The sequence below is a fragment of the Pteronotus mesoamericanus genome, unplaced genomic scaffold (genome assembly GCF_021234165.1).
Source record: "Pteronotus mesoamericanus isolate MK-2021 breed Mesoamerican mustached bat unplaced genomic scaffold, CSHL_Meso_final contig_50, whole genome shotgun sequence".
Classification (NCBI taxonomy): domain Eukaryota; kingdom Metazoa; phylum Chordata; class Mammalia; order Chiroptera; family Mormoopidae; genus Pteronotus; species Pteronotus mesoamericanus.
Window position 1 is genome coordinate 39383958 of NW_026555186.1, and position 20746 is coordinate 39404703.

The following is a 20746-nucleotide window of genomic DNA, read 5'->3' on the forward strand; positions in this document are numbered from 1 at the left end:
ACCCTTTGGTGTACGGCACGATGCTCCAACCCACCTAGCCACCTGGCCAAGGCCAAATAATCTTTTGGTAGTAAGCACGTCAGCTGAAACTCAGGACACAGGTTAGGGCTGGAGGTAATGATGTTAGAAAAACCGTCGAAACCCTAGAGAGAGTGCACTTTCTGAATACAAAAAAAAAAAACGGCAGAAGACCGGGTGAACCTTAAAGAAATTCTTGTGTAGGGGGTTTAAAAAGAGAAGTAGACCAAAAAAAAAAGGTCAGTGGGGTAGAAGGACCTGGAGTTTTATTAAAGTCTAGGAAAGGGAGTGTTTCCAAAGAGAGGAGGCAATAATCAGCTGTGCTTCAGAAGCCCAAGAGCATGAACAAAGACAAAAGGTCAGTGGATTTTGCTATTGAGGACCATTTAAGACTTTTGCATTTCAGCATCTTCATGAGTGTAGTTCCCTTTATTCACAAGTAAGATAAAAGCCAAACCCTTTACCACAGCTCTTGCAGGGCTCCACAAGATCTGGCCTCTACCAGCCCCTTTTTGCTGCTTACCAATTATGTGGGCTCCTTGTTCTTCAGACACTCCTAGCTTCTGGCTTTCCCATTTGTGCTTGCTGTTAACCTTACTCTAATCATTTCCATCCTGTCTCTCCATCTAGTAGCTCCCCGGCCTTCCCCAGCACACTGCTTAGATTTTTCCTCCACAAAAAGACTTTCCTTATATGAAAAGCCATACTCCTTTGTTCTTCTCTGTCCCCTTACCATGATTTTTTTTTCAGAGCTGTATTGATTTCCTAGGGCTGACATAACATTATCACAAATTGGGTAGCTTAAAACAATGGAAATTTATTCTCCCACAGTTCTGGAGGCTGATAGTCTGAAATTAAAGTGTTGGTGGATTTCTTATTTTGGAGGTCAGAGGGAGAGTCTGTTTCATACCTCTCTCCTAGCTTCTGGTGTTTCCTGGCTTGTGGATGCAGCACTGCCGCCTGTGGTGTCCCTGTGTATCTCCTTCTGTCCAAATTTCCCTCTTATAAGGATACCAGCCATTGGAAGAGGGCTCACCTTAGTTCAGTATGACCTCATCTTAATTCGATTACCTCTCCAAAGACTTTACTACCAAATAAGGAAGGTCACTTTCACAGTTATTGGCAGTAAGGACTTCAGTATCCTTTTGGAGGGGACACAATTCAACTCAAAATAAGAACAGGTAATATTATTTTGCATACTTACTTAGTTGTTTGTATTTTTTTTCCTCCACTGAAATTTAAGACCTGAGGGCAGCGACCATTTCTGTTTAAGCTGCCTGGGTCCTGCCACAGTGTCCGGAATGCTCAGTATTGGTTGAATGAATGACAGTGAAATTGACCCACATGAATTAAAGGAATATTTGGAATGAGAAAATGGGGAAACCTGGTTTTAAAAACCCTTCGTTCAGGAAGTTTGGCAGGGTGAAAAAGAAACAAAGCAATGATTGAATCAACTTAAAGGATTTCGAAGAGTGACACTCTGGTTTAACTCTCCCATCAGATAGTTACCAGAGTCAAGGGACTGCTTCTCGGTTCTGCGAGAGAAGAAAAAATGGATCTAGAAGCTTCTCCAAGTACAGGAGAACTGACTCATGATAATCTAAAGGAGATGGATTTGTAGTCCAGAACGTTGTGTGATTAATTACTAAAGGCGTCTCAAGGATTTTTCTGCCAAGGACAGTACACATTCACTAATGATAGCATTTATAGACCCAAAGGTTGCTTGATAAATACAGAAGTTTAGAGATAGCAGATTTTGCTGTTTCCCAAGGGGTAGTCTATCAAGCAATGGTAGCCAGTAGATTCTCTTTCTAGGGTAAGTTTTCCAACTACTTCCCAGGGCCCACCTCCAAAGATTCTGGTGTAGTAGATTTAAGGACTCGAAGATCACTTGGGATTCTGTTTAATAAATCCTCCAGGTAATTCTCATGATCAGGCAAGATTGGGAGACCTTACCTAGAATTGTTCTTAATCTTTAATTAGTGGCAAATCCTGGATTGGAATTCTGTCTAGTGCTCTCTACCATATCTGCTGGGTTCCCACAATTCATTTCTGCTTAGCAGTATTCATACTTGGGAGACCTGTTTTCTGTAAGCTCAGCATATGCTTTAATGGCTCAGCAATTAAAACAAAGCCATATGGATATTTTCCTTCTCCCTTAGTGTGGACAGCTGAATGAGCCTGGTTATTAAAATAAGCACCTTTCCTATATGAATCGTGTTTCATAGTAACTGAATAGCGGATGAGGGTAGTAATAAATACAGAAAGAATGATGAAATTTGTATATTGCCACATTGCAATCCATAGTGGAATAATGGATGTAGGCTCTGATCATCAATGGCTGCCAAAATCATCAGGTGAAAACTGAGGGGGAACATCATACTAGAGGAAACAGACTGACAGCACCGAACCCACTAATCAGAGAACATCGCTGGGACAGACACTTCATGGGCATCCTGATGTGATGGAGTAAAAAAAAAAATAAGCATCTCTTTTAAGTATTCTTGCAAAAAATCAAACCCAAATTTGAGTAAGCTTCTAGTCCACCTGTTCTTAGAAAATAGAGGGAATAGAGGAATGTGTTAAACTACATCTCATGTATGCAACCATTTAAATCCAAAATATGGGACAGTGTATAGCCTTGCTACTCTCTTCAGTGTGGTCTGCAAACCAGCAGCATTGATATCTCCAGAAAGCTTATTGGAAATGCTGATTCTCCAGCCCAGCCCAAGGCCAACTGAATCAGAATCTGCATTTTAACAAAATATCTAGGTAATTGACATGTGTCTTAAAGTTGGAGAAGCATTGTATGTACAATGACCTCATTTTTTAAAATAAATAAATAAATAAATAACAAAGGAAAATGGGAAGAAACTCACAATGGTACCGGAGGGCATATTATTGCTTTTTGAACACACTGGGTTGAATGATACTCAGTCTTATCAGTGGGAAAAGATTTTGAAAGTGTGTATTATAAGCTTCACTACAGTCAAATGTGAGTTGTAGTGAAAGAGCCTTAGTGCAGGGAACTCTATTAATACACTGCTGGCTCAGGTATCACGTTATAGTGTCATCACGTTTTAGGCAATTCAGACTTTCAGAACAGGACTTGAGTACGTGACACTCTACTGTCCCCAATGTTGAAGAGAGCACAGGTTATCCTACCTTTTACAGTTTCAATTTTAGATGTTTTTTCTCTAAGCTTATTTATTTATTTATGTTTTTGCTTGGACAGACCTCTTCAGAATCTTACTGAGCCCACTCCCATTTCTAAAGGGAGGACAATGGACTTGATCTCAATGATCTTTCCCAACATTCAAATTCTAGGATAAAGAAAAATCATTTAAAAATTTAAAGTATGTATGACTGCTGATAGTCTTCAAGTTGAATGAAAAAGCAAAGTGTCCCCTCTTCATCAGTGTGACCTTTCCTTGTCCGCATTTTTACCTCTATGGGAGACCTTGTTGCCAAACCACAGAGGAGTGGAGAAAATGCATCAGCTGGCTATGCAGTGGTTGGGGCAGTGTCTTGCAGGAGACCCAGGGTCAGCCTCAACCCAGAACCTGGGTGAGGTAGCTGAGGCCATCGTCACCTCACCTGCCAAACATGACTAGATGTGAGGGTTTCAGAAATCAGTTTATCACATGCTAATTTCTTCCAGCGGTGTTTACATCAGCCATGCTATTTAAGGGGTAGAGTGTATTTTGCTTTAAAACATTGGTTTCGTTTTTCATATGATCCAAAATAAATCTTAATCATTAATAGTGTCTTTCAGAATTTGCCGACTTTTCTGTTATAACTAGTTCCAATGGCTGGGAATAAAGGAAGAGGACGTGCTGCTTATACCTTCAATATTGAGGCAGTTGGATTTAGCAGAGGTGAAAAGTTACCTGAAGTAGTATTGAAACCACCCCCACTATTCCCTGTAAGTATATTAACAGCTAATTCTCACAGTGTTTTTGTGTTACAGAGAAAATTAAAATTCTATATAAGACCTGAATATATGATAGGATTATGATATCCTAAAGTGTAAGAAAGTAAGAGCATGTTTCACTTATCTTTAATTTAAATATTTCCACTGTTCTTCCCTGAACCTTTCTTATTTTTCAGAGTGCTGTCTTAAAACACAGAACATAAAACTGTTTACATACCTTTCCACGAATATATTTCAGTACTGTGTGAATTAAGAAAGAATTTTTTAAATTCATGCATCTTACATTGCTATTATTGATATATTATAATATTAAAATAATATTTTTTGCCCTTGTTGGTGTGGTTCAGCGGATTGAGCACTGGTCTGCGATCTGAAAGGTCGCTGGTTCGATTCTTAGTCAGAGCACATGCCTGTGTTGCAGGCCAGGTCCCCAGATAGGGGTCTGCGAGAGGCAATCAATGGATGTTTCTCTTACTCTCTTTCTCTCTCCCTTCTCCTCTCCCCTAAATAAATAAATCGATGAATGAATGAATAAATAAATAAATAAAATCTTTAAAACATGTGTTTTTTAAAGCAAAGGTTTTACAGTGGTCCTCATTTCCCACCCTACCAGGCTTTCACTTATGATTTTCTTCTCATCTTGCATCTATAGAATTTAATTTTCTTCCCTGTTCTCCATTTGGCCTTTTTTCCCACTGAACTTTTTTTTTTTTTTTTTGCTTATTTCCATATTTTATTCAAGTGAATTTAAATTTTGTTAGTTACTCAAAATGTAAGTGCTTCTGCTGCATTTGGTGTTGGTTTTAAATTTAATGACTAGACCACAAGCTTAGTTGGCATAATGTTTAATCTAATATTTTCACTTTATACAATATTTAGTTTAAAACGTAAGCCTACATTTCCAGATGGGCATGTGCTGTGGTATAAAAAAAAATCATAAATAACCAGATACTCCCTTCAGGAATCTTTTTCCTGCTTCAAAAGGAAAGGTCTTTGATGAAAGATTAATGTAACTAGAGGACCTGGACAAATATATCTGGGGAATCTACATGTCTCACATAGAGAGTCTCTAGTTTTTTCTCTTGCTATTTTGCCTTTCTGATATTTACCACATCCAAAAAGCAAAGATAAATATCTCAGGTATAAGCATAATGTCACTTTATGTTTATTTATTTTAAAACAAGCTCTTGTCCTTGTGTGAGATTACTTCTGAATACTGGGACTTTAGTACATACTGTTTTATACATGGAATAAAATTGAAATTCCCTACTACTGGCTGAGAGGCTCTGTCTGATCTGGCCTTTCTGATGTCCCTCTGACTCTTTTCCTACCACACCGGTCTCTGTCCCTAGCCATCCTGGCCTCCTTTTTCCCTCAGGCATTTCCCCTGCTGGTTTCCCTGGCTGGAGCCATCCTTTTCTCAAGTCTTTGCAGGGAGAGCGTCCTAATTTTTTCCAGCTCTCTTCTTAACCATGATTTCCCCAAGAGGTCATGCACACTTACCCTGTGTAGACCAGCCCCCTCCAACCTCCACTCTTTTCTCTACTGGCTTCATTTTTTTCAGAGCACTTGTTACTATCCAGAATTACATATTACCTTATTTGTTTGTTTATTTGTTGTGTTTGTCTCCCCTAGAATGGAAGTTCCATGAAAGCAGGGAATTTGACTGGTTTACCATGGTCTCTCCCGTTGTCTAACCATGCCTGGATTATAGTAGACATTTACTAAATAGTTGTAGCATTAATGAATAAGTTTGGAGTGAAATTTTGAAAATGCATCCTATACTTAGCCTCTGAAACCAGAAATGTCTTTACTGTATACCTGGAGGATCCACTTTTTTATGAATGTATATATTGGGCATATATGCACATATATGCATATATAAATATGTGTATGCATGTAATTTTTTAAAACTGAAGATGTAGCTTCAAACTCCTGCTTTACATGTTTATGGGCTTATAGGTTGTTCACTTCATAATTTCTTCACTGTAAAGGGTAAATATTGATGATACTTGAAATGAGATTATAGATGTTAACTACTGAGTAGTACATTCTAGTCATAGCAGCCTCTTGCTAAATGATAGCTGCTACTATTATTTTTTTTATGCTACTGCTCCAAACAATACTACCACCTCTCACTGACATTAATAGGAGACTAAAGCAGTTACTCTCATTCAGGTGCCTTGATTTTTATAATATGGAATCACAGCAAACAAACAAACTATACAGCAAAAGGATTATGTTGTAGTCAGGAAAATTAGGGCCAGTAGGAAAATTAACCATCTTTCTTACCTCTAAAATAAGAGCCAATGGGCTAAAAGGTTAAATAGAATACAAAAGCTCAACATACTTTAAGTTGATTGTAAAATTTAGTACCCGTAAAATGTAATTTTTCAATAAAACTAACATTTTCCAAAATATAGGCAAAAGGGATATTAAAATATTTAAAAAATATTGTCTCTTAACTTAAATAGGATACAGATTATAAACCAGTGCCACTGAAAACAGGAGAGGGTGAAGATTATATGCTGGCCTTGAAACAGGAGTTGAGAGAAACTGTGAAAAGAATGCCTTACTTTATAGAAACACCCGAAGAAAAAGAAGGTGTGTATTGGACTCTTCGATTTTGTCATTCAGTGTATGCACGTGAAACAATTCTTTGGCACAAAATAAGTGACCATTTTGTACTCATTGATTTGACTCAGTTGGACATTATCAACTACCTTAAAAAAGCATATTTATGTTGATTTAACAGAAAATAAATACTAAATTTTTTGATACTTGTAAAATTATCTTTCACAATAGAAGTTTTGTATGTTCAGTGAAAATTATGAACCGTAACAAAAAATTTTAAAGGTAAAAATCACCTATAATGTTTATGTGTAGATTATAATACTATTAATATTTTATTGCGTCTTCCAGAATTTTTCTTTTATATTTGTATTCTTTTTACAAAATTGGACTCATTACTTGGCATCTTCCTTTTTTTACTCAATAGCATACTAACATTTTTACATATTCCTAGTATTCTTGGAAAATACGGTTTTTAATGACTATGTGGTAATGAGTATTAGAAAATATATGTGGTATTCCATACTGGATATAACATTAATTGTAACTAATTTCCTGCTGTTATGTTTAAGTTCATTTCTAATTTTTATTTTCTCATGTATAATGCCATGATTACTATCCTTACATATAAATCTTTATGCAGGTCTCTGATTATTTCATATTTTGGTTAAAAATCAAATGCCTTGACTATATTCTGGCTTACAATTTTTATATCGTATAGAATAGAATATAGAACACAGACTCATTAGTTATGGTAAGAACAGATAGGAGATTCAGCTGGAGAAGGCTTCACAGTCTCAGACTGGAAGTGGGCAGTGGTTTTAGAGGAAGGGCACGCATCCTGTGTGGTTTTTTTAGCACAGTAGAACTATATTGAATTTTAGTTTCTGCCCTTGAATGCTGAAATTAGAGACATCAATATCATTCTTGAGTTCTCAAAACAACATCATTAAAACATGAGACATTCATATAGTGTCATCTTATTCCATTAGTAATAAAATGCATTCCATTTTCCCTCTCTCTGAAAGACAGAATTGGCTAAGAGTCAAAAAGGATGTCTTATATATTACATGTGCTTATAATTATAAGAAGCCTTTTAGACAAGTTCATTTAATTTTTCAAAACTTAACTGCTTGAAATTACATAATGGTTTTATAAGAGATCATTTTACCTAGAAAAATACTGAACTTTTTTAACTTTCATGATTATGTTTATGCTTTTATTCCTTTGGGTTTGAAAATGAAATTAAAGCTCTCATTTTAAAGATTTTAAAAAGTAACACTAAATGAACTAATAAATATTCATTCTTGTTAGAAAAATAATAATGTAGGGTATACTTTAGTTTTTTAAAAAATAGTTTTTTCTCTAGACTGCAGGACAGATTTAATTAACTAAATATGCTTGTTATTAAAGCACGTGTCTAATTTAAAAGTGTATCATATCATTAAAATATTTACCTGAGTCTTTTAGATACACATTAAGAACATAATTTTGTTGCTGATTTCTGGGAATGGTTGGTTTGTACCTGGATCAAGAGGCTCTTTACCTTTGATAACAGCACAGTAAAATATTAAAAAATATATGGAATCTTTTGCTTTTTTTTTCCCAGGAGAAAACCCTCGTATAGAGTTTTCTAAAGTGATACAAGTACATCCTCCTTAAAATCTTCATGTTTACCTCCTTTTCCTGATGTAATCTGTTTTTCAAAAACTATGTTTGAAAATAAAGGGTTTTTAAATATAATATGTACACACATATGTGCATGTACAGGTTAATATACATACAGTATATAGACATATATACAAATGTAATGTGTACACACGTGTGTAGGGGTTAATATACGTACTATATAAAGGCATATGTACACATATATTTACATATATTTTTTACGTATATATACAAATAGTGTAAAAACAATTGACTGGCCTGAACGGAAGTAAGCAACTGTCAGAGGGAGACACATTCTAGGTAGTGTTGCATCACCAGCCGTCTCCTATCACTCGCCAGCTGTGTGCTTTAGGAAAAAGAGACTTATGGACTAATGTAAAGAACTAAACTACTAGAGTAGGACAACAAAAAAAGCTCAGTGCAGTTCAGTGCACTGAGCTTTGTCACAAAGAACTGAGGGCACAGAATAAACACAAGTTGTAATGTGTTCAAGGTTTGTTTATAACGTTTTCAGGTACAGTTACAGAAGTGAGTGGTATTTTCTTGACAATGAAATTTATTATTTTTATAGTAAAGGTAAACATCAATAAATATTATTTTATTGAATTTTAGCTGCAAAGGTACATAGAGATCATCTGGTCCAATGGTTCCCAGCTCAGGTTCCTGAACCACTGGGGTCCCCTGAGGTCAAAACAGGAGTGACAGAGATGATGTTCTGTAAGCTATTTCAGAGCTTAATGGAAATTATACATTTACCTACAGTATGGCCACAAGATCTCTATGAAATAAATGGAGTTTGTATTTTATTATCTCTTTCTATACCATCAGGCTCCATATGACCCTGTTTTAATTTTTGAGTTCTTTTTGACCAGTCCTTATATATGTAAGGATTAATATTCATAACTTATTTTTTATAGAGATCTTACAAAGAACAAAGATAATTTACTTTAAAAAAGAAAAATAAAACATTTTATCTTAGCATTACCATATCAGCTCATATGACCCGTTTATTAATTTAAAATACACTTGGGAATCTTAGTGATCTTATTTTTCCTGCCTTGAGACATTTGGGTGTTTCATCATCATAGATATTATTTCATCATTCATCCATTATTCCCCACTGTGATGGGGAAAATAGGCTAAAATATAAAAAAAATAGAAGAATGATAAAATTGCATAGAAGGACTATGCAGTATTGAAATAAATCAATCACTATTACATCATTGTTTACAATTTTCCTATTGTGTTGCCCAAAGTATTACATTAATTTTTAAGAAGATATAAAAGAAGTCCGGAGAGACTCTTGCTGTTGTAGTTGTTTTGTTTTTCTTTTAGCTTTTATAAAATACAATTGAGATTTTAAACTTTTTCATTTTCTGCTCATAATTGCAAAGAAGAAAATTGAGAGGAAGATGTTTCACAGTTACTAAACAAATCAGGAGATGAATGCAAAGAGACAGCAGCTCTCTGGTTGCTTAATGATAATGGTGGAAAATGTTTGTATAAGCAAAATCTCAGGCCAAGTTTTTAGTTGACAATATCCTAGATGAATTTTCTTAAACTCAAGAATCAATGAGTAAACAGTATATTTCTAAGGATAAAAAGGAAATACAGTAATCTCATGTAGTTAACCTTTGCAAAGCATGTCATCTCAATATTTTGTGATAAGAATCTGGAACATCCTGTTTGCTAAAATGACATGTGACCATTTTTTTATGATATTGATATACCAAAATTTATTTGCTGTAGTTTGTAACTGGACAAATGCTGAAGGCAAAGACAAAGATACCTGAATGGAAATAGGTTATATAGAAGTGAAACAATTTAGTGGATTGATCATGTTAATTGGTAGTATAAATTTAATAATGAAACGGTCTTGCAATTATAGACCAAAAGAAGATGGCTGGCCCGTCCTCTCTTCAACAAAAATTTTTTTTAAGATTTTTACTTATTTTTAGAGAAGGGGAGGGAGAAAGAAAGAGGAGAGAAACCTCTCGTGCGCCCCCAACTGGAGACCTGGCCTGCAAGCCAAACCTGTGCCCTGACTGGGAATCAAACCAGTGACTCTTTGGTTCGCAGGCCAGTGCTGAATCCATTGACCCACACCAGCCAGGCACCATCAAATATTTTTAAAGCATTACATTTTGGTGGTGCAAATACAAGAAGAATCGGAAGTAATCATTAGCTAGAAGCTATTAGAAATGCATTTGTAATTAGAATCATTTAGATGGTGCAAGTGTAAGAAGAAGGACCATAAGTAGTAAGTTAGTACTTATTAAAGATGTATTTGGAATTCGGAATCTGGAATCAGGATATATGAAATGCATGTTTTCAAGGTTTGTGCATGACAAACCTAGAATGCACAAATGGTGCACAGTTAGCTACACTCAAAAGATGTTGCCTGTTTTGGCTAAATGTACCTTCAAAAACAGAAAAATAATGGAATATAAATTTGAGTTAATTATACTTAATTTCTTCTTAAAACTTCCAATAATTTTTATCCTTCTTCAATAACAAGCTTATTGAGATAAAACTCACTTTTTAAAGTATACAATTCAGTGGCTTTTCTTGTAGTCACCGAATTACACAACTATACTACACTCTAATTTTTAGAAGCTTTTTTTATCCTGAAGAAACTGCATACCCAATAGTATCACACCCCTATTCTCCCCTCCCTCCCAGCCCATGGCATCCACTAGTCTGCTTTCTTTCTAGTGATTTGTCTTTTCTGGATATTTCATATAAATTGAATCATATGTGTCTTTTAGTGACTTGTTTCTTTCACATAGGATGTTTTCAGGGTTTGTCCATATTATAGCATGTATCAATGCTTCATTTCTTTTTATGGCTGAATAATAATCTGTTTTATGTATATACTACATTTTGTTTAACCATTCATCAGCTGGAAGACACTGGGGTCAATTCCCTTTTGGGGCTATTATGAGTAATACTGCTATGAACATTCATGTATACATTTTTCTGTGGACATAAATCATTTTTATTGGGTATATACCTAGGGCTATATAGTATCTCTATATTTAACATTTTGAGGAAATTTCAAACTTAAAAAGTTTTGCACATTTTTATATGACCAACAATGTATTAGTGTTCCAATTTCTCCACAACATTGCCAACACTTGTTACTGTCTTTTTGGTTTTAGCTATCCTACTAGGTAGGTATAAAGTGGTATCTTATTGTAGTATTGATTTAAATTTAATAGCTAATGATGTTCAGCGTCTTATTGTGTGTTTTTTTGTCCATGTATATCTTCATTGGAGAAACGTCTATTTAAATCATATGCCTCTTTTTAATTGGGTCCCTGTAGATGGTTTTCAGTATCTCTTATTCAGTAAATTATTTGAAAGTAACTTAAAAATATAAAAAATGGATCATTGGACCCAGATAATAAATGGTAATAACTGCTTTTCTTAGTTTGCTTTGGGTTAATTTTTTTTTCAAAATATGGAATCCATTTTGGAGAAAACTATAAAATGCGAATTCTGGGAATCTCTCATTTGTGCTGACTTCTCTTTACAGATGAAACACTTGAGATTAAGATTGAAGTCAAACAGTTAAATACCTAGAAGAGCCTCGTCTGTTGGTCTCTGATCTGCTTTGGTTATCTTATTTATCTTTGTCTAACGCCATGGTCTTAGTATTATTTGGAAGCATTTTTTTCTAAAGATTTTATTTATTTATTTTTAGAGAGAGGGGAAAGGAGGGAGAAAGGGAGGGAGAGAAACATAGATGTGAGAGAGAAACATCAATTGGTTTGCCTCTCAAACGCGCCCTGACTGGTGACCGAACTTGCAACCCAGGCAATGTGCCTTCACTGGGAAGCGAGCCAACAACCTTTAGCTTTGCCAGAGAATGCCCAACCAACTGAGCCTTACTGGTCCGAGCTGGAAGCATTTTTATATTTTCATCTTTTGTGTTACTTTCCCTTTATCACAGCTATATTCTAAAACCACTTTTTATGATGAACCATGGTTTCATCTGATGCATGATGGTGGTGCTTGGGCCCTCATCAATGGAGCTTCTGGTGGTATAGTGGGGAAGGTAGAATCAAGAGACAGAGTTGTGGCTCTTCCGTTTTTAGCAAGCACAGAGGGTCCCTGCAGTAGTTGGCATGGAAGGCTTGCAGCATGCTCATTCATGGTCCCTTCAAGTCGAGCCTCACCTGCTCCTACCTTTTGTCCCACTCTCCACCCCAATGGGCTGTGAAAAGTAGCTTATTGAGAAGCCTAACTGAATGGTGTATTAAGTGCTAGAAGTGAGCAAACAGCCCTCCCTCCCCACTGAGGTACTTAATATTGTACATCCCACTTACACAAGGTTTAAAGTTTGGGAGCTGGAGGCCAGTGTCAGCAGAAGAAAACAGAAGATGCTGGGTAGACCTCCTTACCCTTTTATGTCAGTGGCTTTTTGATATGGCTTTGAGCTCTTGTGAATGTCCTCAAAGATGAGTCAGGTTGTCTGACTCTTAAGAACTATAATCAGGGTTTGGGTTTCTGCTCACCCCCAGATATTCATATGCAGCTGCTTCTTGCCACTTTCTTAAACATGTAATGCTCATTGAACTCTTCAATGTGTGTTCAGTAATACATCACGTACAAATGCAGGAAATTCCCTGAACGTGAAGTAAAAGGTATTTGGTGTTTTCAGTTATTTTAAAGGAATGGCTGGATTTCAGGTTTATTTTTGATTTTTCTAATGAACACTTTTTTTTTCCTAGATATTGAAAGGTATAGTAAAAGATATATGAAGGTGTACAAGGAGGAGTGGATACCAGGTAATTATAAAACTGAAAATGCTAGAATGATATTTAAAGGCTTCTTCCTACCTCATATTTTTTTAGGACAAATTTTCTATTTCACCATAGCAAAATACAGTCTCTTTCTGCAACTAATTAGTAATATTATCTCATGAAAACTAAGATAAAAAGATTTTTATACTGTAAGAAGGCAGAGTTGAGGTATTTTTGTGGAAGTTCTTAAAATACTTTTTTTTTTAAACTAGGACTTTTTAAATAATGCCAGACCCATTTTGGTTTTTTTTTTCATTTGCCAGAATCACAGTTTCTGTCCTTAGTACCAATAGTACTCAGTTCTGTGCTCCTAAGTGTTTCTATAGCTTTTGAAGAAAAAAGCAAATGTAGTGTTAAGGATTTTTAAGTTAAGTTCATGGATCCTCCTTTCTTTCAAGCAGACATAGACTATTTTTCCTTTAGTTGTTAAGATGTGTTTTCAAAAGAACCACACCTAATGGAGACAAATGTATCTGAACAATAAAAATAAATGAAGAAGAACAACAACCATACCTAAAAGCTTTTTTTGCCCCAACATTCACAAATTTACATTGGGTATAGACAAGGTGGAAGGGGCTGGAGAGATCTCATTCAGCTCATTTATTTTGCAGGTAAAAAAAGAAAAGGTTGCAGTCAGGGCAACTTGGATCGGGCTACTAGAACCTAGGTCTCCTCATTTTAACTCACTTTCCTTTGACATCTCTGTCCTTAGTGTTTGCTTTTATGGGTTATAGTGCTTTTTCTTTTCAGTGTTGATTGATCATTGGTAAGGTTGGGTCCCCTGGAAACATTCTCTTAGATCTTTCATTTCTTCCACTTCATAAATATTTGTCTTCTAAATGATTCTTGTTATTCAATACATATTTTCTTGTGATTATCTGTGAGTTGCTTATAAAAACTAATGTATTAAGATAAAATAGCTTGAGATGTACATGTTTTCTACAAAATACACTGAGGTTTTATTTTTTTATTAGCAGGCAGTATTTTTTAATCCATTTTTGTGTTTCTTCATATTTTGGATGAATCTATGCTTAAAAATTAAATGGAAGTGATAAATAGAGGAATTGTTTACCTATGTAGGCAAAATTATTTGTTGGAGGGAATTTACTTTTTCATAGGTATTTATATTTTTAATTTTAAAGTTTTTAGATAATGTCATTATTTATTTAATTTTGCATGTGTTGGCATTGCGGTTACCTGTTTTAACTTTTGAAAAAAATCCTTTATTACGTAAGAAATACATACCAACTACAGAAAAGTTATAAAACAGAGTAGTCAAATGATAAATAGGTAATACTTAAAAAGATAGCTGTATTCCTAACATCTGCAAAGAATTACTCTAATATTTCATTCCCAACCTACAGCTTTCTTTGCACAAATATATATATGTACAGGATGGGACATAACTAGGTTTATAGCTATTTGTATGGACAATAATGCCATAATTAATGAATGCTAATACAAGAAACTATCTCATATACTCAAAGCTGTAAACCTACTTTTGTCCCATCCTGTGTAAATATTTATATACTAGGTTTATTTTTAAGTGGGATTCTATACATACTGTTTTAAAAAGATGTTTTTTATTCAGCAATATATCATGAATAACTTTTCACTTCCATTCATACCCAAAACATTTCATGTAGAAAAAATATTTTTCTACATTTTTCTTGTTACAAAAATTTGTTATTCAAATTGATTACATAAATACTGTATCTATAAATAGCTGTTTAAAGGATGTTGTAGAATTTTTGAAGCACTATTTCAAAGCTATTTTAATGAACATATTTTCTTCATAGGAGAAAATGTATTTTTCTTATATTTTGATTTCAAGCCTAAAACTGTACAGATACTAAAAATTTTATTTTCAATGCTTGAGCCACTGTTGTATTTTTTAAATATTTGTTATGTCCAGTGCCACTAATTTATAGAAGGAATTGCAATTTTTATATTTCATTTATGCACACAGATTGGAGGAGACTCCCAAGAGAGATGATGCCAAGGAAAAAATACAAAAAAGGTATGTTGATGAATATAATAAACCAGGTAGGAAAAGGTTATTGGTTAAATTCTATCTAATATGGAAGTATCAACCTGAACCTTACTTAGTATTCTGAATGCTTTTACTTAAAATATGTTTCACATTTTGATTATTTTGCTGAAGCTTTTTTTTTGCCTGATTTTTTGTTTATTTTTGTTTGTTTTCTTTCTTCAATTATGGAATTTTGATGTGCTAGGAAAGACTTTTCAATTATGTAGATAATTTTATTTGACAGTTTCAGAATGTTTATGTTGCCTGATATTTAGTTTTTAATTGAAACATTCAGAACTGGTCAAATTTTGGGACTGGTAAAATAGAACTTGAAGTCGTATGTAAAATATCAAAGTGAAAGTTTCTGTTGTATTTCACTTTCATAATTCCACTGAGTAAATAATTGTTGAGCATCTATTATTGCCAGACACTGCTAAAGGGAACAAAACAGTGAGCAATGTGAGAAGAGTCCTTGCCCTGATGGAGCTTACAGTCAAATGTAGTAACAACATTAAATTAAAACTCACTGTTCTCATTGGGAGGTCAAGGAAAAGTTCTCTGAAGAGGTAGAATTGGATTCCAGATTGAAGAATGAATAGGACTTTACTAAAATGAGGTTGGGGGAGGGATTTTGGAGAAAGATCAAATTTGAGAGGGAAAAATCTTAAGTTTAATTCAAAGATGGTATTTAGGGTATGGGTCTTTTGTTTTGTTTTTTTTGAGATACACAAATGACAAAGCTGCATATGTTATTGGATACAGGGAGATGGACCTCAAAATGGAGATGGTAGTCATCAGAATAGATGAAATTGTCTAGAGTGAAATTAAAGAACTTGAAATGAGGGCCTAATCATGAGCTTGGAGGAATAGCAAAATTTAGTGGCTGGAAGAGGAAATTGAATCAGTAAAGAAAGGTAATGGAAAGAGAGGAAGAGGAGAAGGAGGAGGAGAAACAGAAAAGAGTGGAGTTACAGGAGATTATCCAGAAATGAAGAGTATTTCACAAGGTGGTCAACAATGTTAAAGGAGGTTAAACAGTGCTGCTGAGAGGACTGTAAGATAAAGATTGGGAAATATAAGTTAATTTTTGACATGTTGATCATTGCTGACTTCAGTGAGAGCTTTTTAAAAGATTTGTAGAGGTGGAAATCAGCAGATTGGAAGGGTTTAAAACACTGGAATGAGAGTTTTAAGAAATGGAGACAGCTAGCCCAGATGAGTCTTTAGAGAATTTTGCTAAAAAGAATGAAGAGAGCCAAAGGGAAGTAGCCAGGGAAGTTAAGAACAACTGGGTTACTAGCTAAGAGAAGAAATTTCACCCATACACCCCCTTTATTTTTTTTTAGGTCTTACGTTTTTTAATAGACCTTATTTTTTCAGATCAGTTTTAGGTTCACAGAAAAACTGACCAGAAAATACAGATTCCCCACGTATTCTCTGCCCCACATACACGCACAACATCCGGATTGCCATTATCTCCCACCAGAGTGGTCCTTTTTTTACAATCAATGAACCTACATTGACATATTATCACCCAAAATCTGTAGTTTACCATTGTGTTCTTTCTTGGTGTTTTACATTCTTTGGGTTGGACAAATATATAATGACATGTATTTACCAATACAGTATCATACGGAGTAGTTTCAGTGCCCTAAAAATCCTCCATGCTCTGCCTATTTATTCCTTCCTCCTCCTAACCCCTGATGACCTGTGATCTTTTCTCTGATTCCATAGTTTTGGCTTTTCAAGAATACCATATAGTTGAAATCATATAGTATATAGCCTTTCATATTGACTTCTTTCATTTAGTAATATGGAATTAAGCTGCTTCTGTGGCTTTTCATGGCTGATAGCTCATTTCCTTTTAGTGTTGAATAATGTTCCATTGTCTAGTTGTACTATAGTGTATTTATCCATTTATCTACTGAAGGGCATCCTGATTGCTTCCAAGTTAGGCCATTATGAATAAAGTTCATATAAATATCCATTTTTGTATGAACATAAGTTTTCAGCTCCTTTGAGTAAGTACCAGGGAGCATGATTCCTGGATTCCATGGTAAAAACATATTGAGTTTTATAAAAAAAAAACTGTCTTTTAAAGTGGCTGTACTCTATAATATTCCCACCAGCAGTAAATTAGAGCTTCTGTTGCTCCACATCCTTGCCAGCATTTGGTGTTTTCAGTAGATTGTGGCCATTATCTCATTATAATTTTCATTTCCCTGATGACATATGATGTGGAGCATCTTTTTATATGCTTACTTTCCATTTGTATATCACCTTGTTCAGCAAAAGGTCTGTTAAAGTCTTTGGCTCATATAAAAAAAAATTTTTTTTTAATTGTTGAGTTTTAAGTGTTCTTGGTATATTTTGGATAACAATCTGTGGGAAAAACACACTCCTTCTGTTTTTTTTCTCCTTCACTGCCGTACTATTACTGCTCACAATACTTCTGACACCAGATGTGTGGAGTTTTTTTCCCACACCAAGCTATTCTTGCAGCACCAGCTGGATGTCTTATAATTCAATTCAGCTCTGACACTAACTGGAGTTAGCACAGACTCCACAGGTTAAGGTCTCAGTCCCATGAGACTGCTTCCCACTTCACATGCCAATTGTGAGCAGTAGCTCCCTAGGTTACCCAAACTTCTGTTTGACCTGACTACAAATCAGATGTCCCCATGACCTCCTGCTCCTTGAATTTGATTTGCTAGAATAGCGTGTATTTGGCCAAAGATGGAAAAACAAATCATGTTAATGTTTTGGGATTAAACCAATCTCTTAACAAATTTTGGTAATTTGACACTTCTCTCCCAGTTATACAGAATGATAAGTAGCAAAAGTTGCTGAGTGGCCTTGCGTATACAACTTACTCTCTTGATTAAGATATTAGTAATTTTAATAAGTGTATTTATCTGACCATGTTCTATAATATCCATTTAACAGACTTATGTGTTACGAAATTTAAATAATTTGATAAAAGATCGTTAGAGAAAAAGACTTAATGGTGTAAATTGCATTCTTCGCTAATGTTACCTGGCATCAGTATTATAATATATTGAGATCTTTTTCATATATGATACTGTATTTTCATATGCTGTAGTTCAAATTAAACAGTCTTTTCCCACAAGAAGGACCAAGAAACTTACTTGTCATTAAATCTAACCATTATGTTTGTTTGAGCAAAACCTCACTAATACATACATTTGGGAGTTCTGAGCTTGGTGACTCCCCCAGGGACAATTTGGAATAATGCAATAAATTATAATTCCATTAGTTATCGGCCATCCACCACAATCTAAACATTTTTTCTTCTGTAGGTTAAATGTTAGTCTTTAACAAAATCATGTCTTTCTAAGCCATATTTTCTTCTCTTACCAAGTAATTTTTAGGTCCTAGTTTGGTTTTGGGAAAGAACTACAATACTTTTTGATCACAGTGACAATTTTGTAGCATGTCATAGTGCTTTGGTAACTGGTAGGATCTATACGTGAAATAATTGTCTAGTCTCTGCAGTTTCAGAATAGCCTAAAATGCAATATTTTTTTATATGGCTTAAGTAATTATCCCAGAGCTATTAATACATTTATATTGCTTGAGTTTTCTGATTCTTTCATATGACGGATATGTTCACTATTTTAACCTTCATTCTAAATATAGTGCTATGTTCCACTGAATATAATCTCTTTCTCATCTCTTTAACCTTTGCCAAATGCATATTTATTCTGCATTTGTTTTTTGTCTTCCAAACTTGGTAAAATTACCATAGTTAAAATAAAGTACACTGATCAGTGAACAGAAAGCCAGTGCAGATGGTATATTTTTTTCTGAGAGTTTTTCACTGGTCCTGTAGTGATTCTATCAGAAGTAATATTTTAGCAGTTTTGGCCTGAATGACATTAATTACCAGTACAGATTTTCAATACTTGTAAAAAGATACTTGGTTGTAGTCTTAGAAAGTATCCTTTTAAGTGTTTATCATTTACTCCTTATCATGGAAAATTGGTGAGGTACGCTGATTTTGTTTATTTCTGAAGAAAATTAATTCAGTCGGCAAAGTATGTGGCTGTTTAGTATGACATACCACTATGCTATGCAGCATATTAAAAGGCAACGAAATATAATACACCTTTGCTGTTATAGGAAAATGTGTTAATAACGGTTTTAATTCACAGGTTCAAAATCCAAAAAGGTGGACAATACCAGCAAAGATACTTCACTCACTAATACTGCGGATGTATTGAAAAAAATTGAGGTAAGGTTTTCTTCTTACTATAACAGTGAACTGAAAACTTGTCATACCTCTTTTTGCCGTCTTTAGCCTTTCCACCTTCGCTCACTTTGTAAGAGCATGGATGTGACAGATCCAAGCCCAGCACACAGATAATGGGAAAGGTTTGAACACTGTTGGCTGGGAGATAAGGGGCTCCATCCTGTCCTTCTCCACCACTCACCTGTCACCTGCCTCACCCTCTGTCACCTGCTTCCTTTTCCATTCTGTCCCTATTTTCCCCTTGCATTTGAATTGTGTATGGGAAAGAAATGAGTTACATTCCTCAAATGTGTTTCTTTTAAATATCTTTTAGTTTTTCTCCTATTGTTGTATGTGTAATTTTTTTAATGCTTTTTTTCTGTTGCATGTTAAGTATAAAAGATTCTGCTGAGAGAAAACCATAACTTGTGGAACTTATTTCCATATCTTTTTTTAATATTTCAGAAGCAAAAGATGTAAAATTCAAAAGTTTAATTAACTGAAAATTTACCCTCCCATTTCGTTTCCCCCTGTAGACAACCAATATTACCAGTTTCTTGTATATCCATCCAGATATGTTTTATGCATAGCAAACACAAATTTTCTTCTTTTTCATAAAAGAAGAAAAGATAGCATATACACTCTTGCATTTTCATTTTATCTCTTAAAATATCTTGGAGATGGTTCCCTGTCAGTCTGTGTAGACTTGCCTCTTTTTTTTTTTTTAATTTTTCTTTTGGCTACACTATAAGAATGAACCATAATTTATTTAATCAATACCCTACTGGTGGACATTATGTTTCATGTAGTGTTTCACTATTGTAAATAATTCTGCAAGGAATTTGTTAAGTATGTCATTTCACATGTGTAGGGTCTAGAAGTGGATTTGTTGGGACAGTTGTTATATGTATTATGTAACATGGATAAATATTAACAGGTCACCCTCCATGAGGAGTGTACCAATTTATTCTCTCAGTGCATGTATTACCTTGCACTGATGATGATAGCAGCTTGCACTTACAGAAAACGTTATTTACTGGGCTCTTTGATGAACTATTTATATTCATTAAGACTTCATTACAACAAAGAGAGATGAATATTATTGTTCTTTACTTATAGATGAGATAGGTATTATTGCTCCTTACTTTCAAACTTTAACTTGTCTAGCCAGGTTGGCCAGCTGCATGGTAACAGAAACTTGTATTTTCATTATTTTATTTTGATCAGAACTTCAGCTGGAGATAACGTGTCTGAAAATAAAGCCAAGAGAATTGTTGAAGGAATAGTGTTAACTGTCAGGTTTAACTGTGGTGGGATGATGGATGGGGTTGTAGACCTAGCCAACTTACATTGATTGAACACAGATTCTGACTGTTTGTAAAGCTTCCTGGGAAGAAGTTGCTAAGCTGACATGTACTATAAGGAAGATTGATTTGGACCTCTGAATGTGGTTTCTCATCAGA

At 34.7% G+C, this 20746-nt stretch overlaps 1 protein-coding gene across 1 annotated transcript in view; it reads left to right on the top strand.

The window, feature by feature from the left end:
* POLR3G (RNA polymerase III subunit G) overlaps positions 1–20746 on the top strand; it is a 28804-nt gene that overhangs the window by 1975 nt on the left and 6083 nt on the right. Inside the window, exons 3-7 of the mRNA XM_054578282.1 lie at positions 3784–3943; positions 6427–6556; positions 12928–12984; positions 14969–15019; positions 19207–19286. Of these exons, the coding sequence (XP_054434257.1) occupies positions 3827–3943; positions 6427–6556; positions 12928–12984; positions 14969–15019; positions 19207–19286 (435 nt within the window). The 5' untranslated portion in view covers positions 3784–3826. The remainder of the gene's footprint in view (positions 1–3783; positions 3944–6426; positions 6557–12927; positions 12985–14968; positions 15020–19206; positions 19287–20746) is intronic.